Source organism: Coturnix japonica, chromosome 5 (genome assembly GCF_001577835.2).
Source record: "Coturnix japonica isolate 7356 chromosome 5, Coturnix japonica 2.1, whole genome shotgun sequence".
Lineage (NCBI taxonomy): Eukaryota > Metazoa > Chordata > Aves > Galliformes > Phasianidae > Coturnix > Coturnix japonica.
The window spans coordinates 8,726,099-8,751,883 of record NC_029520.1 but is presented as its reverse complement, the minus strand read 5'-3'; the positions used below and the strand labels follow the sequence as shown (position 1 = coordinate 8,751,883).

Sequence of the window (25,785 nt, the reverse complement as noted above, 5' to 3'; positions counted from 1 at the left end):
TTCTCCCAGGGCATAAAATTTTAATTAGGAACAATCATGCAGCCTTGAAATGGGAATTGCAAGCAGTGAAAAGTCAAATCATCAATAAAATATTCAATGGCAGAAATGTATTATTGACACAGCCTTTAGAACAGATAAAAGCGGAAAGGCAGAGCACTGCAGCGGGCATCGGTTAAATAACACGTGCAGCCTTAAGTGGAGGCCAGTGGCAGCAGTGTGGGACAAACCACAGCCAGACCAAGGACCAAGAAGATGCCACAGCATATCACCACATCCCTGCCATGTGGGGCCCCTCGTGCCAGGATGAATTTAGGTCACGCTGCTGAGCCACACAACAGGGACAGGAGGTGGGGGGTCCAGGGCGGAACTTGTCCATCAGCCATTTGTTACCTTGTGAGATCCCGCTGTTCTGTGGCTGTTGGGTGATAGGTTGTGGGAAAAACAGGAAGAAATCTGCAACATGGCACATTTCTAGGAGCTGCAGAAACGTGTGTTCAGTGGTGGCTGAAACACGGGTGTTAGCACGCAAGACTTAGCACACGGGCACAATGCTCTCCCCAGGGATACCCAAAAACCACGAAAAGTCATTTCTAGAAATATAAGAGACCACCAACCCCAACACAGCTAAGTGGTAACAGGACAAAAATGAGAGATTCCAGTACCATTGAATTATTGTTCTGCGGCTTTTTCTTTGCCCCGCATTGCTGTGGGAAGTGCCCTCAGCGCTGAACCTTTTTTCTTTATTTGGCACAAAGCAAAACCACAAATGGGGCCCAAAAATGAAAGACGCCACTTGTTAAAATCACAGATAACAGTGCTTCAGGGTGCGTTGAGGACCAGCTTACAGCTCAAAATCTCAAGGATAGTTCAGGGAGAGCATGAAGCCAATGACCTGAGCATTGGCTGCCCAGTGGGGAGAACAGTCCCTTGGCTATGCCAAAAGCAAGCAGTCTTTCTGAATTGAGGGTTTCGAGTTTTACCCCAGGTGGTACTGAAATGCTCTTTACAACCTCCAGCACACCCTGATTCTCCTCTTGGAGTCTCATTTTAAAAGCAAGAGTCCAGAAAACAAGAGCAAAAAGTTCAAGAAGCGAGCAATCACTGCTCTCACACCACAGGGAACAAACTTCTTCATGCAGTTGCACGAAGCAAACGTATTGTTAAATACATTTTTTCCCAACACACATTTCCAACTCCAGTGATTCGTGGAAAAAAAAAAAAAAAAAAAAAAAAAAAAAAAAAAAAAAAAAAAAAAAAAAAAAAAAAGAAGAAGAAGGAAAAAAAATAGAAGAAGAGAGAAGAAAATCTTGGTTCCAAGAAGACAAGTCTGAAATCGCATCTCCCTGCTGTTCTTCAGTAGTAACCAGAGACTCGGCTCCTAGCAGTCTCCAAATGAAGCAAACTCTTAATCCTTAAGTATCACTCAACCAAAGTGCTGGACAGCAGCAGGCACTTGCTGCATTGCCCTTGACAGCTTTCTCTCCAGCGTTAATATTTCATTTGCCCACAAGTGCCCCTCGCCATGGGACAGGGAAAATCCCACAGGACACCAGCAACTGCTGTCTTACACTGACTGCAGTGGTACGGACATACTGGGCACCTCCAAAACAGGCCGTGCACCTCCAAAATGGGCTGTGAGCGAGCACATCCAAAGGGTCCAGAGAGCAGCAGTCTTTGCTCAGCTCCTGGCTTTCCTCAGGGAGATGCTGGTGGGGAGAGAGCCAGCATTACTGCTTATGCCCAGCCAGGCATGATGCTGAAACGGATGGGGAGGCTGAGAAATGAACCAGAGGTTTCCCCCTTACCTGCTCATATCTGCAGCCAAGTGCCATCTCCTTCTCTTCCTGTCCTAAAATGCTCCGTGCTGCTGCTGTGCATTATTAAAAAGCTGCCATGTTTCATCCCCGAGACGGCTGCCTTCTCAGTGGAGATGAGCTTCATCCACTGTTTGTAAAGCACTTTGCAATATAAGGGGGGGGGGGAAGAAAAGTTAAGAAAAAAAAAGAAAAAAAGAAGAGCAGCATGTGCATAAGAAGCATCTGGTTATGAAATACTTACAGCTTTAAATCCCTGTGAGACACTGCACAAAGCAAAGAGGCCTTCACAGGACACACAAAGCACTCGCTGTGCCCATAGACCTCAGCACATACCTGGAGCAGGGATGGCCCCAAGACAGCAGCATGCACATGCTCACTTTGCACAAATCCTTTCCAAAAGATTTATTTAAAATTGAAACCAGACGATGCCGTAGTATGCAGGATACATTCATACATGGAAAGTGTGTTTTACAGAGAACACAGCATCCAAGTCACATTTTCTTTTTGCATACAGCGGAGCAGACATGTAGAAAACAAAGAGGCCAGGGCTCTGGGACCTCCTGGACAAACTGCCCCCTCCCCAGCCACAATTAAAATACAACATGACCTGTGGAGACAGATGAACAGAAACAGAGGAACTACTGGCCATCAAGTTAAAAAAAAAACAAACAAACAGAAACAACAAAACACAACCAAAACCCCCAAAATAGACAAATAAAACAGAACATTCAGTGAAATGTCACCAAAAGTGTTTCTGTCCTGCATGCTGCAGCCACAGGCACTCCGGGAAGGGCTCATCCTGCTGGCATGTTGCTGATTTAAAAACAAGTTTAAACACCAAGTGGGCTTCAGAAAAACCAGTCTCCAGCTGTGCCCCTCGAAGCCTGGTTGTCCCCTCCAGGTTGTTCCCCCCAGGGAACAGCTGCTTGTTTCTCTCCCTCTCAGCACCATAGGAACAAGGTTTCTACTGCAGGTCTTATAATAAAAAAAGGGGGCCAGAAAGTTGCATAAAAAAGCTGTTTGTGTGCCTCATGGCTGTTTTTAAAACCCACCAACTCATCTGATAGTCCTGGTACATCTCCATGCTCCTGAGACAGCCACTCCAGAGCAGGCACACTGCCCTTGTGGGAATGGCAAGGACGGACATATGGGCAGAACAGCTGTACCTAGGGCATCCCTCTGCTGCCTCAACACAGGTTTGTGGGGTTTTGGGAGAGCCCATCGGGAGCAGCTGGCTGGGGCCAAGCCCAAGGAGGGCAGGACTGCCGACTGGAAGATCCACACTGCACTTGTGCAAGAGGATGGCAGGGTGCTGGCGGTCACTGGCACTCAATCACTCAGGGGTACAATTCCTGGCTGTCAGTGTGGCTTGAGAGCATCAGATGTGGGTGAGCAAGACGAGTGAGTCTTCCCCTCACTACTAGCACAGGACATCATATCCCCACTTGCCAGCGCAAGCTCCTCTTCACATCACGATGCTGTAAAACCTGCTGTTTTCCTGTGAAGCCTGCTTCACCTGAGTGAGCCTTGTGAGCAGCCCAAAGCAGGAGATGTCACCAGCCATCCCAATACGGCTTTGTTCTGCTAGCCAAGGGAGCGAGGACCTCTCGGAACATGCAGCAGGTCTTCTCAGAAGGCCACATGGCACGTGGGTGCTGCCACTTTGTGTTAAATATAGAAAGCACTTTAAAAAAATAGAAAGAGTTCATTTCATCCACATAGGAGTAAGTAGGGTTGTTTTGTTTGGTCGGCCGTTGTCTTATCTTACAGTCTGTAAAAATACTCTGTTTGGCCATCCGTATCCATTTGTGATATAAAGCAGTAAAAAATGTTTTATATATATATATATAGAATATGGTTTTATTTATACAGCTACATTTGCAAGGCAACCAAACGTCCACTGGCTGGGCCCTTCTACCTCCAGATGCTCTGCCTGGTTGATACGACTGCAAGACAGACAAAAATAAACTAAGTGACCCCATCGCAGCGGGTGAGCATTCACAAAGAGAAAAACAGCACAGAAGATGTGACGTAGGCAAGCACCATGCATCTGCAGCACAAAACCCAGCCCTGGACTTGAGCGGTGCAGACAGACACACAGACATCGTGTTCACAGGATCCAGTGAGACGAGGACAGACAGAGGGAGTGAGCAGCCTTAAAAGCAGCTGAAAGGAAAACAGGCCGAAGGGCTGCAGATGGCCCCAAACAACACTGGAGACTGCTTTGGATGCCACACCAATGGCCTCACTCCCTCCAGCGCTCCCTCACAGCAGAGTGGAGGCCACGGGGGATGGCAGGGTATGAGCGCTGCTCTCCTAATGGCATCTATAAATAGCTCCGGCCTCCCACTTCCAGCACACGCTCACTCTCTGTGGCCCCGTTTCGTGCAGCAAAACCCTCTCCCCTCCCTACAAGCCCTCCCCGGTGCATGAGAACCTGCTGGGACATACGCACCCTCGGTGTTCAGGCTGGGCACCAGGGGCTCTGGCAGGGTCCGGGGATGGCTGAGGAGCTGCTTGGTGCTGGTACTGGGTGGCGAATCGGCACCGGTGGGAGGAAACCCTATGGGACAGGAAAAACACCTGGCTCAGGCAGGGTGCCGTGCCAGAGCACCCAGGACTCCGTCCTCTCTGGGTGCAGACCTTCCCTGGGAGAAGAGACTGGATCCCCTTTTCCCCTGCTCACAGAGAGGTCTCTTCCCCATCCCTACACACCCATTCCTGAGCCAGCCTACAGAAGAAGGGCCACCAGCCCTGTCCCAAGGGCTATGTTACACACAGCCACGAATCCTGCTGCAAGCAGCCCCAACAGGGAGGAGGAAGGAGCCAGGCCAACAGAGAGTAGTTTGGGGGCACAGGGCAGGACCCAGGCGGCGTGCTGACCTCCGTTTCGCCGGCAGGCTGGCAGCTCGCATGGGCTCAGCTCCGGCTGGGCGTCCTCCTCAGACCTGGCCTGCCCGACAGTCACCGTGGCTCCCGTCTGCTGAATAAACTGCTGCAAATTACACTGCCTCAGCTCCTTATTTAACTCCTCCAGCTCTTGGTTCTGGGCCTGCAAAACACAGCAGGGACAGGGTAAGCCACACTCTCCCCATGCTGCTCTGCTCTTCTTCCTGAGACCTCAGTCTTGCTCTCCAGTTCTGAGGATGACATGGGGAAAACCACATGGATAAGGCCATCAGAGGCCATGCCACTGACCACGGGGACCTTAGCCAGCCAAGCCAACAACAGCCACACAGTGCTGAGCAACCTGCTGCAAACAGCCCCCCCACAAACAGTTCTGGAGCCTACCATGCCATGGGATAAGACTCTTCAAGCAGGGTCTGTTGTGATAGACAAGGGGAAATGGTTTCACATTAAAAGAGGGGACATTTAGGTTGGATATAAAGGAAACATTTCTTTACATTAAGGCCTCAGCACAGGTTGCACAGAGAGGTAGGTGTAGATACCCCATCCCTGGAGATATTCAAGTTTAGGCTGGACAGGGCTCTGAGCACTTAATCTAGTGTAGGTGTCCCTGTTCATTACAGGCGAGTTGCACTAGATGATCTCTAAAGGTCCCTTCCAACTCAAATTATTCTGTGATTCTACCATTCTACATCATGCGAGATGCACCCCTGTTGTTGCACCCTGCATGGGGATGCATGGGCAACAAGGACAAGGTAAGCATTTAGAGGACAGGCCCATATCTATGCAAGAGGGTGTGAGCATAGTGGTGGCAGGAGATGGCAGGCACCAGCCACCCCAAAATGAGTCGTTTGAAGCATTGTGGCATTGAGGAAACAGCAGAGGAGAAGCTTTTTGTTTTGCTCCACTGAAAGGGATGGGAAGAGGGGCAGGTGTCACAGAGCACCTGAACCCCAGTGGGGCTGGGGATGGGTAAGCCACAGATCTCCATGGCTTCAGCCCAACACGGCTGCCACTGCCACTCCAATCTGGGGGCTAAGCATGGAGCATCACCAAAATCCTCATGCCTCAACATCCTGCTCCTTTTTCCAGGCAAAGACACAGAGACAATGCCACTGGTGAGGAGACCAACCACCAGCCTCATATAGTAGATGCTTGAGGACTGCTTGCTCTAGTCCTGTCTCATACGTAGCATTTTGCTTTTTATTGCAAGACAATGGGAGCCACACAGCAACCCAAGGCTTGCACAGTGTGTGTATGGTTACAAACACCCTGGGAGCAGTGTCCAGGGGACTGCTGCACAGCCAACCCCATGCTTGTCAGGCAGGATGCAGCTCTCCTGCCAGTTCCCTTTTGAGTGAAGGTCTTAATGTCATTAAGCAGGTACCAAGATGGACATAGAGCTGGATGATGGACCCGTGCCTGTTTTCTCCTAGGTATAGACCCTCTCCACCTCCCCCTGGAAGTCCATCACCCAATAGGGCAGGGCAGCCTGACTGTACCTACCTGCAGGCTCCTTTCAGCTTCTTCCAGGGCCTTCTCCACGCTGGCCAGGTTGCTCTCCAGCTGCGTGCCCTGCTTGACCTTGGCCTCCAGATCCCTTTTCATTTTGGCAGCCATATCCTCCAGGTCCGTGGGGCTTGGCACAGGGATCTCCTTGCCCCTCTTGGCCCTCTCGGCCATTTCCCATTGGATCTCTTTCTGCAGGGCCTCAGTGCGGGCACTTAGCTCATAGATCCTATGTGTGTACTCCTCCAGGCTGGCCCGCAGGCTCCTCACCCGCTCCTGCCTCTCCCGTTCACACTCCTTCTCCAGCCGCAGCTCGCTCTGCCAAAACTCCTCCTCGCCCAGCTCCGTATCATTCCTTCGCACTAGGTGCTCCAAATAGAGGATCTCATCCTCCTGGCTGGAGGCCCAGCCATGCTCCCAGAGCCGCAGGTCTGTCTCCAGTGTGTCCCCATGGGCCTCCAAGGAGTGCAGCTGCTCTTGCTGCCGCAGCACTGTCTTAAACAGCTCCTCCTTGGAGGGCTGGTTGGGCCCACCGTCCTTCAAGTCCATCCCCTCCCAGGCATGCTGCCTCCAGCGGCTCTTTGCATATGGGTCAACAGAGCCCATAGGGCCCAAGTTGAAGGTCATTGATTTCCTTGGCTCCCGGGGCCGAGGTATGTCTGTGCTCAGTGCCCGGGGCTTGATGGGCAGGCTGGCCCGGATGAACGTCCTCTCAGGAGCCTGGGGAGCACCCTCTGAAGATGGTCGCTCAGCTACACTGGGGCCTGTCCGCCTCAGGATGAACTGCACATCATTGGCATACTGCCCGCACTTGGCCAGCGACTCCAAGGGGCACTCAAGTGGGAGGAGCTGCCTCTCCTTCTCCCGGAGCTTCTGCACCAAGACATAGCGTCCAGTCTGACCTGCAGGTGGAACACAAGCACAGCACTCAGGGAAAGCCACAGCCCATAGTGATACCCCCACTTCCCCAGGGCTGAGCCCTGTCACCAGGTGATCTCTCTTCCCTTCCAACCCAATCCATTCTATGATTTTATGATTCTACAGGGCTAGGGAAGTGAGGCGTGCCCTGAAACCCACACTCACTTCCTTCCCTTTCCCATTCCAAACCTTGAGAAGGGTCAGTGCTCCTCACTGAAAGGTTCGGTCTGCCCATCAAGGATCATCTGCCTCCCAGCTGCAGGTAGGGGAGCATCCTGCAGGAGGTGGGAGCTGGTGGAAACCTTGCCTGCAATCTCAATGCGTTTCCACATGGAAGGACAAGGACCACATGCCCCCAGAGACACCCAAGAGCATAAGCAGCTCTTGGCAGAGGGACAACACGACATCCCTCCAGTAATGAGGCCCTGCACTACCCCTGTCCGCAGGATGTGTATGTCTGTTTGCAAAGTTCAGCACCTCCGCAGTGGCATTTCTGCACAGAAATAGCTGAGGATATCAACCAGTGTTGCCTTGTTGCTTCCGGAAGAAAACATGACCTCAAGAGTGGATGTGGAGGAGAAAGCACTGTGTTGTTTTTTGTGAAGGTGGAAGAGAGGAATGGCTTTGATTTGTAGGGTTAAATCTGAAGGAGAGCATCTCTGCTCAAAGTCTGCAAGCTATCAGGATCAGAGCACTTTGAAACTGAGCCACTAGAAGGCAGGATTGACCACAGTGAGAGTGCAGCAAGCACCAGCATCCAGGCACCCTGGCCACACTACCTGCATCTATCCAAAGAAAAGCTATTTATTTTGGCTGTCTCCCCAGCAAGTCTCTGACGTGGTGCAGGGAGACAAAAACCCATGGCAGTGACAGAGGTCAAGGAGTCTAGTGTGATCCTGGGAGCTGAGGTGGCTCTGGATTAGCCTGCTGCTTACCTATGGCCCGTGCCAGGGCGATGACCACCTCCTGGCAAGTGGTTTGCTCCGAGACACCACAGACAACCCTCTGGATCCCATCCACCCAGACCTTCAGCTCCATCCCTGTGGCTGCTGGGCCTCAGGCACCCTGGGGCATCGCAGGACGGGGTCCCTGCAGGAGAGAAGACACAAGGGCTCAGACTCCTGTACACATGGGGTTTTGTTGTTATTGTTAACAATACTGATGTTCACCTGCCGAAAGCAAAACAACCCTCCAACCTACCTTACCCAAAGCCCCATGCCCAGTGCAGGCCTGGCCAGCAGGATCGAGTCTTTCCTGAGTGAGAAGCAGTGGGGTTTGCCCCTGTACATACTGCAGGCTTCTAAGGATTTGTTGGACTCCCACTGCCATTTCTCCAACAATCTGGCAATGTGGCACTCAGGAGTTTCCAAACAATATCTAAAAGGCAGAGGAACCTCCCACTGCCCTCCCACCCACACTCTCCTGTTGAGAGAAGATACAGACAGAGCATGTTATAAACCATCTAACTCTATCTCCAGTTTTCTGAGGGGGATTAAGAAATGAGGGGAAAAAAGCCTCTTGGTTTGCAAAGCCAGGTTGGGATAAGGAAGCACATGAGAAATGCTATTTTACTGAAAATGAACCTTTGGTAATGCCATTAGGATGTCATTACACTGATGATCACAAATTAAGAGCAGCAAGACCGCGTTTAGCATTGCTAAATGGTGAGCTTGGACGCCTCTTTTGACACAGCACCCACCTGGTGCTGACACCTGTTATCATGGGCACAGAAAGCTCCTGTATCTTCCAGCAGTGGAAGAACTGCAGCTCCTAAGGGATGACTTGTCAGACATGGTAGTTACGGATTTATGGGTTGCCTAGATGCTCTTAGAGGTCTTTTCCAACCTCAATGATTCCGTAATAAAATAGAATCCACACAAAGAAACTCAAAGAACTCAAAGTTTACCCTCATTTTAAACACTTCTGAAATGACCAGGTGGCCAAGAAGGCCAATGGCATCCAGTCCATTTATCAGGAATTGTGTGGTGAGCAGGACTAGGAAAGCTGGTGGGCCCCAAGCTGCTTTCCAAACCTAACCCAACTCATCAGTCACTCTCCTTCCATTCCCAAGGTTTGTGAACACACTGTGACAGCTGTCAGTTTGGAGATAGAGCAGATACCAGAGCAGGGGAGAAAGTTTTAACCTGAGTTAAAACAGGTCTTGTTGTGTTGTTTTTTTTTTAGTGGTTTTTTTGGTTTTGGTTTGTTTTGGTTTTTTTTTTCATACTTGAGAAATCAAAGCAAGGGCTGAAAGGCTCCCACCTTCAGCAACAAGAAATTGTAGCTGTCACACAACAAAGGCCAGGAGAAGCCTGGAGAAAGATGGTTTCACAATGCAGTTCTAATGGGAGATCTGACGGTGCCAAGACAGAACAACTTATTGAAGAACAAGCCCAAAAGCCAAATCCACGCCCCAGGGAGCACTTAGCTGATCCAACACAAATCTCTCCACTAACCACAGCGGAGTAATCAATCCCTAATTTTCAGATTTCACTCATGGTGTTTTGGGACTTGCTACAAAATGAGCTGGCCCCATTCACATTGCCAGTAGCCACAGAATGCCCATGGGAGCATAGCTGTCACCTGGGCATGGACACCTCCCTGCTGAGCTCACTTATGTTTGACTTGGCGGTGCCAACAGGGAAACCGGCAGTGACAAAAGGACCTTGGGTCCTGCACACAGCGGGTCTACCGAGCACAGTGCCTGCCAGGTGGAGCCCAGCCTGGTTTCGGGCAGGATTTTGACCTGCTGTGTGCTCCGGGCTGGTAGTGAGCAGCCAGCTAATCCAGCACCCACCCTCGCCACAGAACAAAGTTCAGCCATGCTGCTGAGCTTGGGCACCACCCTAAAACCCACCGCAAGGTCACCACTGTGCTGGGGGACAGCACACCAACACCAGTATGGGTGGTGGTATGTCCTGGAAAGCCATGCACTGACCACGAGTACTGAGCTGCCCATGGAGACAGGCTTCTCCCCAGCAAAATGTATCCCGTGGCAGAGCCCCAGCATAGGCCAGGAGTGGCTAGTTTGAAAATAAATAAGCAAAACCAGCCAGCTAAGGACTGAATAATGTGAAAGGAAGCGGACTCACCTTTCCCCACACAAAATACCAGCAGTTGGTGAGGCGAGGGGTGACGAACAGTGCTGGGTCCAGTTGTGGGACACCTGGGGGTGCTGTGGGGGTAGAGGCACCTGTTTGGGTGCAAACGGAGCTCTGGCCCCGCCTCGGTCAAGAGCCTCCAGCAATCATTTACCAGCTTTTGGCCCACAGCACCGAAAAGCAGGGAGCGGCGTGACGCAGCCTTCTGCCTCTTGTGGAGGAGTTTCAGCTTCAACCTGACTGCGGTGGTGGGAAAGCGACCCTTTGGATTTCCCACAGTGGTAATACAGAGAGCAGGTTATAGCTACAAAGAATGCAAAGCTCGTCCTTGGATCTAAGATAGCAATTCCCCAGCTTTCCCTGACCACACTCACACTTCGTTATCTCTGCATCCTTCCCTGCTTCTCCAAGCCCTATTAATGAGCTTCCCAATGTCCTGCAGCCTGGCCCAGTCCCTCAACCTCTACCCCTCCTGAATGCTCTCTCCAGACTAGGAAAGAACCCAGAGGCAGAAGGGTTTGTTTTCACAGAGGTAGGACTCACCTGACGTTATCTGCTCTTCCAAGGCAGCATTATCATGGCTGCTATAAAAGCTTCCATGGCCCAGCCTGGCCTGACAGCTTTCCAACCTCTATATTTGAAGGTGAGAAACAGCTTTTCTGATAACCCATTTGACCACAAACCAAGGAGCAGAGAAGAGCCCCAAAACAGTGCAGAGAAGCGAGCGGGTGGCTGTGGTGCCAGCACAGGGATGCGTGATAGCACTCCCAAAAGCTGCTCTCATTTTTATTTATTCCCCCCCCACCCTCACCCCCTCCATGGATTTCTAAATAACTTTTATTGGAAGCAGATTAACAAAGTGACTAATTTTCTGCTCCCTTCCCATGTGCTTGGTCCTAAATTGATGGTATGGATGATTCATACAACTTCTTCAACAAATTTCCTAACTGGGAGTTGGAATTTCAAATGCTGACATGAAAAAAAATAATTAAATAAATTAACACTCCCAGATCCTACAGCTTTATTTTTTGCTGCATCTAAGTCTAAGTTGGAAAAAACCAAGCTCAGAAAATGTTCAGTCCAGATTTAAACAAAGCTTCACTCTCACGTGGATTGAAGCTGCTTTTAATGCTTGGACTTTGAAGCCAACTTCAGATTATCAGAGAATCATTAAGGTTGGTAAAGACCTCCAAGATCACCAAGTCCAACCCCCACTCCACCCCACCATACCCACTGACCATGTTCCTCAGTGTCACATCTCCACAGCTCCTGAACACCTCCAGGGACAGTGACTCAACTACCTCCCTGGGTAGCATGTAACTGCCTCATCACTCTTCCAGATAAGTTATTTTTCCTAATATCCAAGCTGAACCTCCCCTGGCACAACTTTGGCCATTCCCTCTTGTCCAATTGGATTACCTTAATTAAAAAGGGAAAGCAATTGGTCCTCCTGCTAATCGAGGTGTTTTATGATGTCAGCTGAACACATCTCAGCAGCTGATGGAATTGCGCAGATTTCACAAGCACTGCTACCATCCTACCAGGTTCCTGGGATCAGCCACAGCTCCTCACATTGGTGAGAAGGGAAGGACTAGGAGAAGATCCAGCACAAGAGCATCTGAGGGCATGCTGCCCTGTGCCATCAAAATCTGGACCCCACACAGACAGTGCTAAACACAGCATGGAAAACATCACCTTTGAAAGCAGCAGCGAACATGTTTGCTAGCAGAGCTTCTGTTTGGGGGTCAGGTTTTCTGTTTGCTTTATTGACTGGAAAGCTGAAGCACCGGCAGCAGGGAGAAGACCTGCTAGCAAGCTGTGCCAGGGCGAGCGCACAGACAGGCTTTGAAATCTGTGCTTGCACCACAGGAGTGCCTCTGGATCTAAATTCAAACACGCACAAGTAATTTTCAGCCTGTAATTAAGGCTGCTGTGCTTGATAAACATGGAAGAAATCCTCCTGGGTTTCTCATCCCTTGTTGACCCCAACAGCAGCCCTGTGCCCAGCTCCTGCCCACAAGGCTGGCAGGGTTTCGCCTGGTTGGCAATTTCACTTGCTGAGCATCACAGGATGCATGGATGGTGGGATGCTCCTGGGGACAGGCTGTGCCTCAAAGCAACCCCCCACTAAAGGTCTGCAGACAGGCAGGAATGTCCTCAACACCCTGGAATGAACAGGGAGCTGGGGCTGGCCAGGAGAAAGGGAAAAAACAAGGAAAAGCCAGAAATGCTGCCATCCTGCACCACTGCTGGGAGCTTTCAGACGACTGGGAGCCCAAAAAGGATGTTTCAGAGACCCAGGCACTGTGCTGTGGATAGGGCAGGACACCCTGCTGTGATCAGGTGGTTTTGGGGTGACCATGGCTGGGGACAAAGCCCAGCACCAGAAGACTGAGATGGAAGGAAACGTGCAGAGCTGGGAAAGGCAGGCACGTAGGAAGCAACCCACATGTGTGATCCCACACCACAGGAAACTATTCAAGCAGCAGGAGAAGAAGGAAAAAAAACCACACAAGTAAACAGCAAGTGGCGACAGGAGCAGCCACGTGCTGCCATCCTGCATGTCTGAGTGCTGGCAGTGACTCACCAACTGTGATCAGCTGCTGCAGTGACACATCCAGTAGCTATGTAACACTTCCCAGGTCCCTCCCTGCCCAAGGTACCAGCCCAGCTCCTGAACACTGAAGAGATCATACTTGCCCATGTGCAAATCCGCTGTGAGCTGCTGGGACAGAAACGCCTGCTTGAGCACTGCCACCACTTGCTAAAACCCTCCTGCAGAACTGAAGCCTCCTATTACAAAGGTGCAGAAAGGACCAGCACACCAGGGAAAGCACAGTGGCTCACAAGCAAGAACAGGAGAAGGTCTACAGAGGACAAAAGCCTTGTGATGATGCCCATCCTGCAGCCCCAACTCAACGAGATGTCTGGCCTGGGCCAGCCCCAGGAACAGGGCAGTTCTTTGAGCAAAGGCAACCTGCACAAAGGTAGAAGTGAGCAGCGCTGGAGAAGGACAAATAGAAGGAAAGGGTACTGCAATGGACCATGGTAATGCTCCCACTACCACAGAGAGCATGAAGCAAAGCCCTGCCCTAGCTCTGTGACTCCATGAGCTGCTGCTGGAGGTCACAGGAGCTCAAGTTGGGACAAACAGGTCCTACCAGAGCATTCGCTGTGTCACTGATGATGGCAGCCCAAAGGCAGCTTCCATCCTGTCCTTCCTTTGTCATTCTGCAGCCACATTGTCCCCTGTGTACAAAAGCTATGAGAAACACATTGCAGAAAGCACCCACACTGCTCCAGGAAAAACCCCAGACACAGCCCAGCTCTGTTGTGCTCTCATAGCAAGTGGCTTTTTCCATGTGAAAAACAGAACCAGCACTCAGCTTCTGCACAAGTTAAGGTCACATTTCCAGAGCTTTTTGCATGCAAAGGCTTGAAGAGCCCTAACCAGGAAGACCCAATAATCTGGCACTTGTAGCATTCAAGAGCCAAAACATCGTTTGAGACGAAAGCCATAGACTGAGTATCACACAAGTGCCCTGGAACCCCAAACCAGACCTGTGCCAGCACTAGGATCTTAAAGAAGGCACACTTACGGAAAGCCACAAGCAACATCCTGCCTGCCCCATGCAAGCAACCTTACATTAGGAACAAAACAGAGGCTCTGGGATGCTCTGCTCCACTTTCCCCCAGCAAATTACAGGGATCTGCAAGCCCACGCCAGCAAAACTGGGGCATACCCTCAAGCCCAGGGGCTGCTCATGATGGGGAAATGTCCCCAGGGTCACATACTTGGGTAGTGATTTGAGTGAGGGAGGCTCAAGCCCTGGCAGGCTGGCAAAGTGCCCAAAACTGCAGAAGGAGCCTCACCCCATCCCAGCTCCACCTTTGTAGCCTTCAAGCTTGGAAACCCACTCAAATGCTTTGCAAACAGCAAAGGAATTTATAGGGGGTAAAATGAAACAAAAACAGAAAAAAAAACAAGCCAAGACCAGCATCCAAGCAGCCACATCTTATGGAGTTCACCAATGCAGGAGGTGACGGGCACCTGGGCTGGGTCCCTCAGTGTCCCATCCTAGAGTTGCAGTTGAATTAATGGCTAACCACATCCTGCCCTGATGCCAGCAAAGCGGTGTTGCAATGTCAATAATCATGGGCAATGATAAGACTGAAGACATGTCACGTACCTCCCCAGAGTACCTTACTGATGAGCAAAGCACAGACCATAGCAACAACAGGAAACTCATACATTAAAACATAAAAAGACAAACAGAGGAGAAAAAAAACAACACCACAACTGCTGCAAACTCTGAAAGCTGGCTAGATGGATGTGCAATGGATGAGTATGTGCATGCACACAGCCTAGAAGGACTGTCCTTAATGCACCGTATTTCTCCTAAACAGCACTAACAGTCACTATTCAGAGGGGAAGAGAGCAAGGCTGGCTATTAAAGTCAGCCATAAAGATTAAGGTTTCCGAGGGAAACATGAGCAGCACCTGCTATTTTTGTAATCATTATGATCAACCTCAGACACATGAGTGAAGAACAACTATATGAAAGCAGACAAGAGTAAATCCATGGCAGTTTTTTTCCCAAGGCAGTGAAGAAAAATTAGAAGCAGCATCTAGATGAGAGGAGAAAGGCTCTTATAGATAAGTCAGACCTTGTACTTGCATGCTTATCTTCAGTTGTGCAATGAGCCTGCCAAGATGCTCAGCCCTTCAGAGGAGAGGCTGGGAAAGCACTTAGGTGTCCACCTCCCAGCACAGGATGAGTCTGGAACCTTTTGGATCCAGGCTGGCCTGGATCAGCCTGGATGACTGGACTTCAACACCTTTCAGGGCTGAACTCCCCCCAGGGCTTTGACTTTTAATATGAAAATCTGGTGCATGCTTTCCAGCTGTCATGAGCAATGCTCATCCTGCAGGTGCTGCCCATCCAACTGTCCATCTCCCACCAATATTGCCCACTAAACCATGTCCGTAAGTATCACATCAACCTCTTCTCAAACACCTCCAGAGATGGCAATTACACTCCCGGGTACCCTGTCCCAGTGCCCACCACTTTTTGAGAAGAAATCCTTCCTAATATCCAACCTGAACCTCCATTCTTCCTTAGGAGCAGGATTCTGGTGAGCACTCAGCACAGCTGGTACATGCCAGGCCCTGAAGGCTATCAGACAACACACCTGCAGCATGCACCTGCCAGGCACTTCAGCATCTCCATCATGCTTGCTTCCCACAGCAGGTGAGAAGAGGAGCATGATGTAACTCATGAATATTCCCTCGTTATTACATGCAGACTATTCTTCAAGACAGAAAACAGCTTCTGTTTATCATGACATGGGATGCAGGAGGAATGCTGCAAATCTGGAGACAGAGGAGCCTGCTTTGGCCTTGGAAATACTCAGAATTACCTCAACTATCTCCTTGTCATGGGCTGACATAGGGATTGTGGGAATCAGACCCTATAAAAAGTTTTAAGGGGATATTATTGCTGCTCCCCTTAGACTAGTACTGCTGCTTTCTGGAAACAGCTGTGTGATTTAAAAGGCCTTATTAGGCAGCAGAGCTCTGATGGGCAATAGACCACTTCTACTGTCTACTCTAAACATTTTGCCTTATTAACTCCACTAAAATGGATTACTTCTCTGTGTGGGTGGTGCATCCATCCTGCGACCTGGTGTCCTATGTTGTTTGAAGTGACCGCATGTGCAAATTGAAGAGAGGATGGAGATAACCGAGCAAGCACGCCGACAGCATGTCTGGACAGCATTAGGGAAGAGGCAGCCATGGCAGAGACATCCATCAAGGGCACTTGTTGTTTTGTCAGAGAAACCTGAGATTTTGAGAGCAGCATCACCAAACTCCTTGGTGTTACAGCTTTGGTTTCTCTCTAAAAATGCAGCCGTGGTCCTGCACAGAGATGAGGAGATGCAGCCGGACCAGCTGCAAAGGACAGCACTCACAGCCTGCCCTGCGGCTCTCTGCATCTCACCTCAAAGAAATGGAGAATTTCATTTCCATAGAGTTATAGGAAAGCTCAGGCTGGTCACATAGCCCAACAGGCACACAAAGCAGCCAAATGACCCCAAAATATTGCTCTATTCTCTTCTCCCTCCCCAGCCTGCTTCCCAGGCTCCAACAGAAGAGCTGCCAGCAACGATCCTCTTGTCACTCCAACTCCTTTTACAAGGGAAAAGGCAATTAAACTGCCAAATGAAAAACCATAGATAACCTTCCAGATTATTTTCCATTTCCAGAGTAACTCGCAGTTTCCTGCCCTCTTTGGAGCACAGCCGCTCGCCAAGGACGCACTGCAGGGCCCCCAGAGGGAGCAACAAGGATGCTCTAATGAATATGCAGGTGCACGCTGCCATGGATGTTTATTTATAACTTTGTAGGATTAAAAAGGCCTTTAATGACCGCTTGTAGAGAGCTGAAATTACTCCTTTCTTTCTCTCTCCCTCACAGACACTGAGTCAAACAAACAAAAGGCCCAGAATTAATCCAGGTTGAAACCTTTGATAAGACACTTGTGTATTTTAGAAGTCTGCTTTCACAGCACCTCAACACGTGATTAATTAGACAGAGGTGCCATCAGTCCCAACCTGAACCCACCCAGAGATAACAAGCTCTTCAAAGCACTAAAATAGAGGCGCATCTTCACAGGCAACTCCATCCCTTATCAGGCACAAAAACGCAGGGGGCTACCCACAAAACCACATTCATATTTTGGTTAACAGCTCTGCAAAAATAAATGTTGGCAAGGGCCTGGTCATGGAGCAGGGAGTCACCCGTCAGGAGGTACAAATCACTCCCTTTCAACAAGACGGTGTTGTAAAGTCAAATGGAAGCAGTGAGGATTAAGCTTGCTGGGACTACTTGAATGTCCTGAACAGCAAACTGCAACAAAAATCTTGGGTTTTCAGAAGCATTTGGATGTTCAGGCTGCATGCAGTACAGACTCTACTCAGGTTGCTGCTGGAAGATGAACCTTCTGAACGTTTTACAGCCCAAGTTGGAAGGATCCACAGGATCACTGAGTTCAACCCCTGGCTCCACACAGGACCACCCAAAGTCCCAACCCTATGTCTGAGAGCATTGTCCAGACGCTCCCTCAATTCTGTCAGCTTTGATCCATGCCTGCCACCCTCTGGGGAAGAACCTTTTCCTAACACTCAGCCCCTCGATGCAGCTCCAAGCCATTCCCTTGAGAATGTACTAAGAGGTACAAGGTCACCTCCTCATCCACCCCAGCCTTCACACCACAAACACATCGGATTCTTCACAGAAAAGAATGCTGCCATCTCCAAACATTGTCAAAATCTGAGGAAAAAATAAAAATAAAAAAAACAACAAACAAAAAAACAACCAATAAAGCGAAAACAGCAACCACAAAGCCTCCAAAACCACCTCGTCTTTATTCCTATTTAGAAATACCTCTGGTGTTCATCCAATTCCTGCACACCACCAGAAGCCTCGGGCAAGCATCCAGAGGCAGCGATGAGCTCCCCAACACATGCTCTCACCTGCTGGGGAAGCAATTCCTGGCAGGCACCTTTTAAACCACCAAAGACCCTATAAGTGCTCTTCCAGGACTTTCCTCCACCCATCAGCCACGTAGCTACATGATAGGGGAATCTGATCCTGAAGTGCTATTATGCACTTCAAGGCACCAAAGACACCTGACCCGCTCCAACTTGTGAACTGCTCCTAGAGCCCTTCCTGTCCTCAGTCCTCCCAGGCACAGGAGGCACCTTAGGGCCACAGGGAGGTTCAGGGATAAGGCTCTTAACATCAAGAGCTCTGGCAGGTTCTATGCTTCAGTGCAGGTTAAGAAGCAGCAGAGGAAACTATCCCAAATTCAGGCAGCGTTTGCCTGCTCCAGCATTTCCAGCTCAGGGCTGACCCACCCATGTCTTCAGGTAAGAGGTTTCTTTTTTTTTTTGAAGCAACAAGTTATTCTAGATGACTACCCCGGGGCAGCTGGAAGCACCCCAGCCCTCAAGAAAGTGCTGACTCCAACCAACAACAAGCAAGATAATCAGCTGCTTTTAGAAGCTCATGAGCTTGGCACCCGAAAAATGGAAGGACGTGAAATTGTTAGTAGTCATCTACAATAATGGGGTTTTCTTTAAAACCCTGCATGTAGACACACTTATGACTTAATTTGACTGCACAGGTTTACAAGGGCATAAACAAGTCAGAACAGATAGAGGAACATCCCTTAAAAAGATGCTCTTAAAAAAAAAACCAACAAACCACGCAAAGAGCTAATACCGAAGGCATCCCTCACACCTTTAAACCTAGATGCAGAGCAACCCATCCTTAAGAGGGATTCCTTCTAGTTTACCTTGCATGCAGATGTGGCACTGAGGGACATGGCTGGTGGGCACGGTGGGGATGGGGACAGCAGGATAGTTGGGTCACCTCCCACAACACAGAGGAGGAAAAGGACAGGGTGGCAGGATGAAAGCCTGGATAAAGTGAGGTAGTGGGGTCTCTGGCAGATGTTCTTACAGCATTTCTCTGCAGCACAGAACAAGGGTAAAGGCAACTACAACCCCAATCCCCACTAAATGGGTAGAAGGCACGTTCTACCTGGATGTTCTACACCCAGTCCCCAAAACACTTTGGCACAGATGCTCCTGCAAGCTGGTATCTTCAGTAATTATACCACTACCTCTTTTGGTCACGTTACCTCTCAAAGAGCAGCAAACGAAGCACCCTCAGATGATTCACTCCAGCCGCTTTCACTAGCCCCAACCTGCTGCCAAAAGGCTTGGGCAAGGCTGGCAAATTCCCCAGCACGTTCACTTGGGCCTGCAGGTATCCAAAGCAACCAAGCATAGCTGTAACACACTCCTCAAAGAGAAGAAATAACGATGAAAATTGGATTCGAACCCCCTGGCCAGGAGACGTGGGTTTTGGAGCACAGCCCATTCTGTCCCAGCCCTTCATCCTCACTTTGGGGGGAAAGATGCTCCTCTGACTCAGCTCTGAGCATCCCCTGGGATGCTTTTAATGAGAAAGTTGCAAAAAGGCTTTAAGGAGATTTATGCTGGTGGGAACTTCTCACTTACCACGTCACCTATTTCAGGGGCACAGGGTAGCAAGCAGGGAGATATACCAGAGGGGCCAGGCGCAATGCTGGGACTCTCCCAGCAGATAACGGTGCCAGGGAGGTGGTGGGGATTCCTGGCATTACAGCCAGCACCACTGGGATGAACTTCCTGCACTGCAAAAAGCCAGCAGCCCCCTTCTCAGCACCACCAGATAAGCAGGGCAAGAAGTGCTTGGGGATGCTTTGCACTCAGCCACTCCTGATAAAAGGCACACAACCTCTCAAATTGCTTTTTTTTTTTTTTTTTTTTTTTTTTTTTTGTCATACAAGCACGATCCTGCAGCACTATACTTGAAGAAGGAGAGCTGGAGGATGCCTTTAACAACACTGCTTTGCATTTGCAGGGCCAGCTTCCTGCCCAGTGAGCCTGCTGAGCATCCCCTGGAGCCTGACCCTGGCTCAGAGCGAGCAGCAGACAAAGCTCCCTCTCTCCCCTTCACACCCCTTATGCAAAGGCACTCAGTGATTCGAACATGGATCCCATCCATGAGAAATTCCAACAAATGATGCCATCATAATGCACCTGTTCTGTTCCAGCAGTGCCATCCCCAGGCTCCCTTTTAGGGATCAATGCAAAGCATCGTGACAGGGCAGAGCTGGTCTGCCTGCTTGCAGCATGCTCCAAGTTACAAAACAACCTGTGAGTGCCACTGGAGTTCACAGAAGGCATCAGAAGTATGCGGCGAGGAGCCCAGCGCTTATCTAGACCCGTGTCTGAGGAATGCAACCCCTCTCCACGCCCTGCTGGGGGATCTGGAGCCATCTCTGCCTTTCCTTCCCTTTAGAGGAGAGGAGAGACGCGCACACTGCTCTCGGTGGATGCACTGACACCCCAAACGTGCACAGCTGAGACCTCGAAGCCACAGTGGCTGCTTTACCCGACGCTGTTCCTCTGCAATGCTGCCCTTCGGAGCGGGCTTTAGGCGTGTTGTGCTGGTGGCACTGTGGCTGGGGACAGCAGGCACGCTCCGACGCTCCCGTCCCCAAGCTCCAGCTGCTCAGCACACGCTCAGCACACGCAGGTCCCCAGCTCCTTCCCAAACGCCGGTTTCCACGGCCCCAGCAGCAGATCGCGGCCTCCCCGCCTCCCTGCGCTGCGAGACTGACCTCGCCGAGCGCTTATTTCACTCCACAGCCCCAAAATAATGGGATTAGAGCCTTCCCGAGCCAGCCCCTTCAAGCTGAAAAATCAACCAAAATAGCTGCAGTTGCTCTGGAAACTGCTCCCAACTTATTTCGGGGCAGACCACAGCCAAGCACCACCTGCTCCGCTGGGCCGGGGAGACAGCAGGGAGACAGAGGTGAGGCAGCAGGGCCCCGTTTCCCAGCTCCATCCCCGCGGTACCGCAAACCCCACGGGGCTGCCGGCGGCCCCGGCGCAGTTGCAGCTGTAGCTGCAGCAGAAGGGCCCCTCTACCCTCCCCGGAGCTCGGCCGGCTGCGGACACGGGCCGTACCGCCGCCCGGTGCCACGGGGCAACCAGCGGCTCCCCGTGAGCTCCACCGGCCGCAATGGAAGGGAACGGACCCCAACGCGCACTCACCTGCCGCCGCTCCTCCCTCGGCCCCGCTCCGCAGCGCAGAGCCGCCGCAGCCCCGCAGCCCCGCCGCACCCCGGCCCCGCCTCTCGGGAGGCACCGCCCCCAGCTCCGCCCTTCTCCCAGGTGAGCCCCTCCCATCCCCCCCACGCACCTTCTGCCTCCGGGTCTCCAATTCTGGATCTATTATTTATCTATCTGCCTATCTATATATCTATCTATTTATTTAGGTGTTTTGAATCACAATAAAATCGCATCGGACACCTTGGCTGGAAGGGACCCCTGTGCATCCCCCAGTCCAGCGCCCCACTAAAGCAGCTTCCCTACATCAGGCTGCAAAGGAAAGCATCCAAGCGGGTCTTGAATATCTCTGGAGTAGAAGACCCCACAACCTCTATGGGCAGCCTGTTCTAGTGCTCTCACAGTCACCCTCACAGTCACGAAGATATACCTTGTGTTCCTATGGAGCTCTTCATCAGGGCAACTAAACCCTCTTGTGAGGATTAAGCTCTTCCACGGGGCTGCCATCGCTGTTGGGACCTGAGGAGGGAGCCTGCAAGTGCTGGGGTGAAAGCACTGCAGGCTGCTGCATTTTGGCTGCTTTGGAGCTTTAAGCACACGCTAAGGAGGAAACATGCAGGGAGAGAGACGGGTTGGACAGGTTTGGGGAAAGCAAGGTGCCTGCCGACACCCTGGAGGCTTTGGAAACACACAGGGCCCCACTGAGGCCACTCACCTGCATGCCCCTCACCTCACCATGAGCTGCGGGCAGCTGGGGGAGAAGGGGTGGGAGGTGGCCTCCCTTGGCAGCCTGTACCACTGCCTCACCCCTATTTCATAGAAGAAATTTTTCCAGATATTCAACCTGAACCTAGCCTCGTGCAGTTTAAGGCCATCACCCCCAGCCTGCTGCTGTAATGCAGTGAGTGCTACCCTACACTTCCTGGACTAACCCACACCTTGCATGGAGCTCACCAGGCTTAGGACACCCTTAACTGCTCAGCTGTCTGCAGTGAGGCTGCTGGGACTAGTACGTGATGCAATACATAGGTATGTGGTTGTCACTCGGCAGCTTTAATTGTTTTTCTTCTTTTTTAAATGAAGTTTTCTGTTGTTCTGACATATTCCTCATAATTATTATCTCCTACAATCAGATAATGGAGCTGGCACTCTATAACACAGGCCATGCCCTGGAGAGCTCACAGTGCAGAAGGAACAAGGATTCATATAGGAAAGCAGCAAAAGCTGTTCTCGGGAGATACATATCTTATTTATTAGCTTGGATACTCTTCCCAGATCCTTATCAGACACAAGCTGAGCAGAGGTTCCTTCGCCATGAGTTAGGACGGTTGCCTTTCCCTGCCTTGTAATAAAAAGATTCACAGTTTGAAAGCATTTTACCTTCACGACCTTGCAAAGAGATTGAAAATCTCTGGGAAGGTAAAACTGTGGCTGTGAGAAACAAACCAACCTCTCATACTGCACATCCAAGCTGAAAAGACACTGCAGTCCCCCATCCATATTTGCCCTCTGCCCCTCGAGGTGTCCAGAGGGCACAGACAAAGGCATCCAGGCTCAGTTCCATGCTGCTCTGCTCTTCCAGCTCCTCATGGACTAGAGAGACCCTGGAACTCTGACAGTAACCCTGTGCCGCTCTATTCCTCAAGCTGAGACACTGGTAGCGCCAGAGCCATTGGCAGGGATGGACCCAGAAATAACAGTATTGGATTTGTGCTCACCTCTTCTTCTTTGGGTTTTCTTCCCAGGTAGGAACTTCATGCAAAATAAGAAAGAAAAAAAAAAGAGAGAAATCTTTCATTGCTCTGAGCAGGTATGATTAGAGACCAGCAGTGAGATTTCACTGTACACCTGAGAAAATGGCTTCTCTGAGCTACTTAACCCCATTGGAAGCCCAAATCTCATTTGTCTTTATAGCACCAAAACCAAACCCATAAATACAGATGCACCTGGCTCAGCCTGCAGAAGGGTGCATTTTCCCAGCAAGAGGCCTTCCTTCTCAGATAATACACCTCCTCCAAAATCCCAGTGATCCAGGGGAGCCCTGTAAGGGAACAGCTTTCCCAGAGTGCCAGTGCCATGTGGTACACTGACTTGCTCTTTCAGCAGAGCCCCCTCCCCTTGAAAGCTGTAATCTAAAGCCAAAGGGAGGACAGTGACCGTGGATGTGGCCATAAATAAAGCATGGCCTGTAATTGTGTGACAGTTATCCTAAAGGCCGGTAGGGCATGCCTGGGAAATGCAGCTCAGGTGCCTTTTGCTTTGGGGTTGACTGTACTTTGGGCCAGGCTGTGCCCTCCTATGGAAACTTCTGTAGATGTCTGTGGAATTCTTACCATCCTTAAAGGCTCCAAGCTCACAAGACCTGACTGAAAACCCAGTGATGTCTCAGTGCAAAAGACAATTCCTTTTCTGCTTCCTGTGTTAGGGAGTAAAGAATGAATGAGAAGCAGGATTTACAGGGCCAGGACTGAACACAAATCCCCCCGACCACTTCCCATTTTCCCCCATGTTGCTCACCCTGTGAATTGCCCACCAGCCCTTTCAGATATGGAGCACAGGATGGACTTCAGCAATGTTTGGAGTGTGTGAAGTTTCTTCATGTTCCTTTAGAATGCTTTGAACCCGATGTTATTTTTCTCCCAAGGATTTTATTATGTAATAGTGCATTTTTTATTTTTTTTTGCTGAGAGACAAGATGCTGCCTTGAGTGTAACAAAAGGGCCTGCCTGGAAGAATTTTTTGCTCTGTTTCTAGGACAACAAGAGGAATGAAAAGTAAAGATACCGCAGCATCACAGTGGAGCTGAAATAAGGCTTGGAGCTGCAGAGCTTTGCAGTGCACCAAGAACCAGATCCCGCTCTTCCCACCTTAGCCCTACTTGGCTTGGGTCAGGAATGCCGGGACAACTCCTGGATCCTTCCAGAATTCTGGCCTTTCTCTTTTAAGAACAAGTCTTCTATAATGTTAGATATCTCCCAGCCTGCTTCATTCAATGAAGTACTCATTCTGCTTTTGCAGCCATTCTGGAAATCTGCTGAGCCCTTGTCTTCTGCAACTGCAATAGGAAAAGGGACGCTCAATAGCAGCCTGCAGGATTGCAGCTCCAGACAGCAGCACTGATGGCTGCAGGGCTACACTGGTTTTCTAACATATTTGGATTGTACCTTGTAGACGTACAGCTCTTTTCCAAAAGCAATAACAGCAGCTGCTGTGTCTGTGTGTGCCGATCTGCTTTCTGCACCTGCAGCAGTGGGAGTGGTGAAGGTGATGATGTGCAAAGGTTCTCACAAAAAGCTGCGCCCAGGAAACCCACAGCACAGGTGAATGGGTGCTGAGTGCAGAGGCAGTGCTGGGAAAAAGGAGGCGGTGAGATAACAGCCAGAAATCCCAGGGTCCCTCCTAGCACCATCCAGCAGAAACATGCGTTGTCTGCTGTCTAGCTCTTGGAAAATCTACTAGTAAAATCTGCATTCAAAGTGGAGGTAAATAGCTCAGAATGTGGATCAGTGCTCTCATAAAAGAAGCAATAAACGTAGAAAGAAGTGAGTCTGGTAGGCTGCAGCTCCTGATTTCCCATCCAGCTGAGGGGTATGGTCCCCATGTACAGCTGAGGGTGAGTAGTGCTCTGGCTTGTGCCAGCATCTCTTACCCCTGTGCACACATACCAGAGCTCATTGCTGCAACAGTGAGCTGAGCTGCATGACACTGGGAACAGCAGAGAAGAAGGCCAAGAAGATGGTGAGTAGAAAGGAAGAGATCGAAAACAGGAGGTAGAAACAGAAAGGAGAAAGGCCGGTGTTGTCAGGAGGTAAGGTGGGGGAGAAAGGATGCACAGAGCACGTCCAATGGGCTTTTATTTCCCGTCCAGGTGCTGGATAGGATTCTCAATATCTGCCTTCGCCTAGGAAATAGCCCCATTAATTATGTCATTGAGCATGGGAATGCAGCAGCTCTTTGCCTCCCCGCTTCTGGGGGAGCCTGCGACCCGAGCAGTCCGGGTTTCCCAAGCATTTAGCAGTGTGGTCATGCTAATTTAGTGAGGGGCTTTCAAAGCCTTGCCGGGAAACGTTCCCTCCTTCCCAGAGGCATTGAAAGTTTTGACCTTGCGACCCCCCTTTTACTAGGAGGTTCAAAAGCAGCATTGCAGCTGTTAAAGTTTTTCTTCATGCCTCAGTGATTCTCTGATGGGGACAGGGCCACTGTTTATCCAGCCTGACCTCCCTTCTCAGAGCCCGCGATGTCTCTTTCTTGCAGTGCTGCAGGCAGCACAGCCCTGGCTGCCTCCCTCTCTGGCCATTCATCCCTATTGGTGCACCGATGCTCTATTACCCATTACAAATCCATCCCCTGCCGTGAGCTGGGTTTCTCAGCGTTGATCTGATTTGTCCATCAAGCCGCAGATTCATTTACATTTAATACACCGTGACTCGTCTATGAAACGCAACCCTCCTCCTGCTCTGATGCTGGGATCCCTTTGGCTTCCGAAAGTCAACAGTCTGCTCCTGGAAAAAAAAAACTCCCGCTAGGCTGCTTTGGGGCCCCACACACACAGCAGAGATTTCACCCCAAGTGTGTGTCTTGTTTCAGGATGGCAGCTCCTGTGTCACTCCCCCAAGGGCTGGTGGGCCCTGGCCTGGCTTGTTACTGCCCTATCTTGGGTACTGCTGTGCCAAAAGGGCTGGAGCCTGCTGCCTGTCCTTGGCACAGTGCAATCAGATGGTCACAGGGCTGGGCAGGGGACAGTTAGGTTAGGATAGGATGTGAAGTGACACATGAGGAGGCAGAACAAGAACAGTCTGTGAACTTCTGCCTTTCTGTGGGATTAACCACATCCACACTAGCAG

At 50.5% G+C, this 25,785-nt stretch overlaps 1 protein-coding gene across 7 annotated transcripts in view; it reads right to left on the bottom strand.

Moving 5' to 3' along the window:
* LOC107314490 (ras association domain-containing protein 7) overlaps positions 1-25,785 on the bottom strand; it is a 38,069-nt gene continuing 12,284 nt past the window's right edge. The window contains exons 2-9 of one of the 7 annotated variants that reach the window (XM_015863730.2): positions 23,275-25,443; positions 22,660-22,693; positions 8,087-8,240; positions 6,231-7,135; positions 4,701-4,869; positions 4,273-4,380; positions 1,806-1,958; positions 1-1,706 (exon numbers count right to left, since the gene is read on the bottom strand). In XM_015863730.2, coding sequence (XP_015719216.1) covers positions 1,810-1,958; positions 4,273-4,380; positions 4,701-4,869; positions 6,231-7,135; positions 8,087-8,189 — 1,434 coding nt within the window. In that variant the 5' untranslated portion in view covers positions 8,190-8,240; positions 22,660-22,693; positions 23,275-25,443 and the 3' untranslated portion in view covers positions 1-1,706; positions 1,806-1,809. Of the gene's footprint in view, positions 1,707-1,805; positions 1,959-2,204; positions 3,764-4,272; positions 4,381-4,700; positions 4,870-6,230; positions 7,136-8,086; positions 8,241-8,351; positions 8,375-8,850; positions 9,332-10,243; positions 10,989-20,926; positions 20,986-22,659; positions 22,694-23,274; positions 25,444-25,785 lie in introns of those variants that run through there. The other 6 variants (XM_015863729.2, XM_015863731.2, XM_015863733.2 and 3 more) reach the window with 6 other exon arrangements.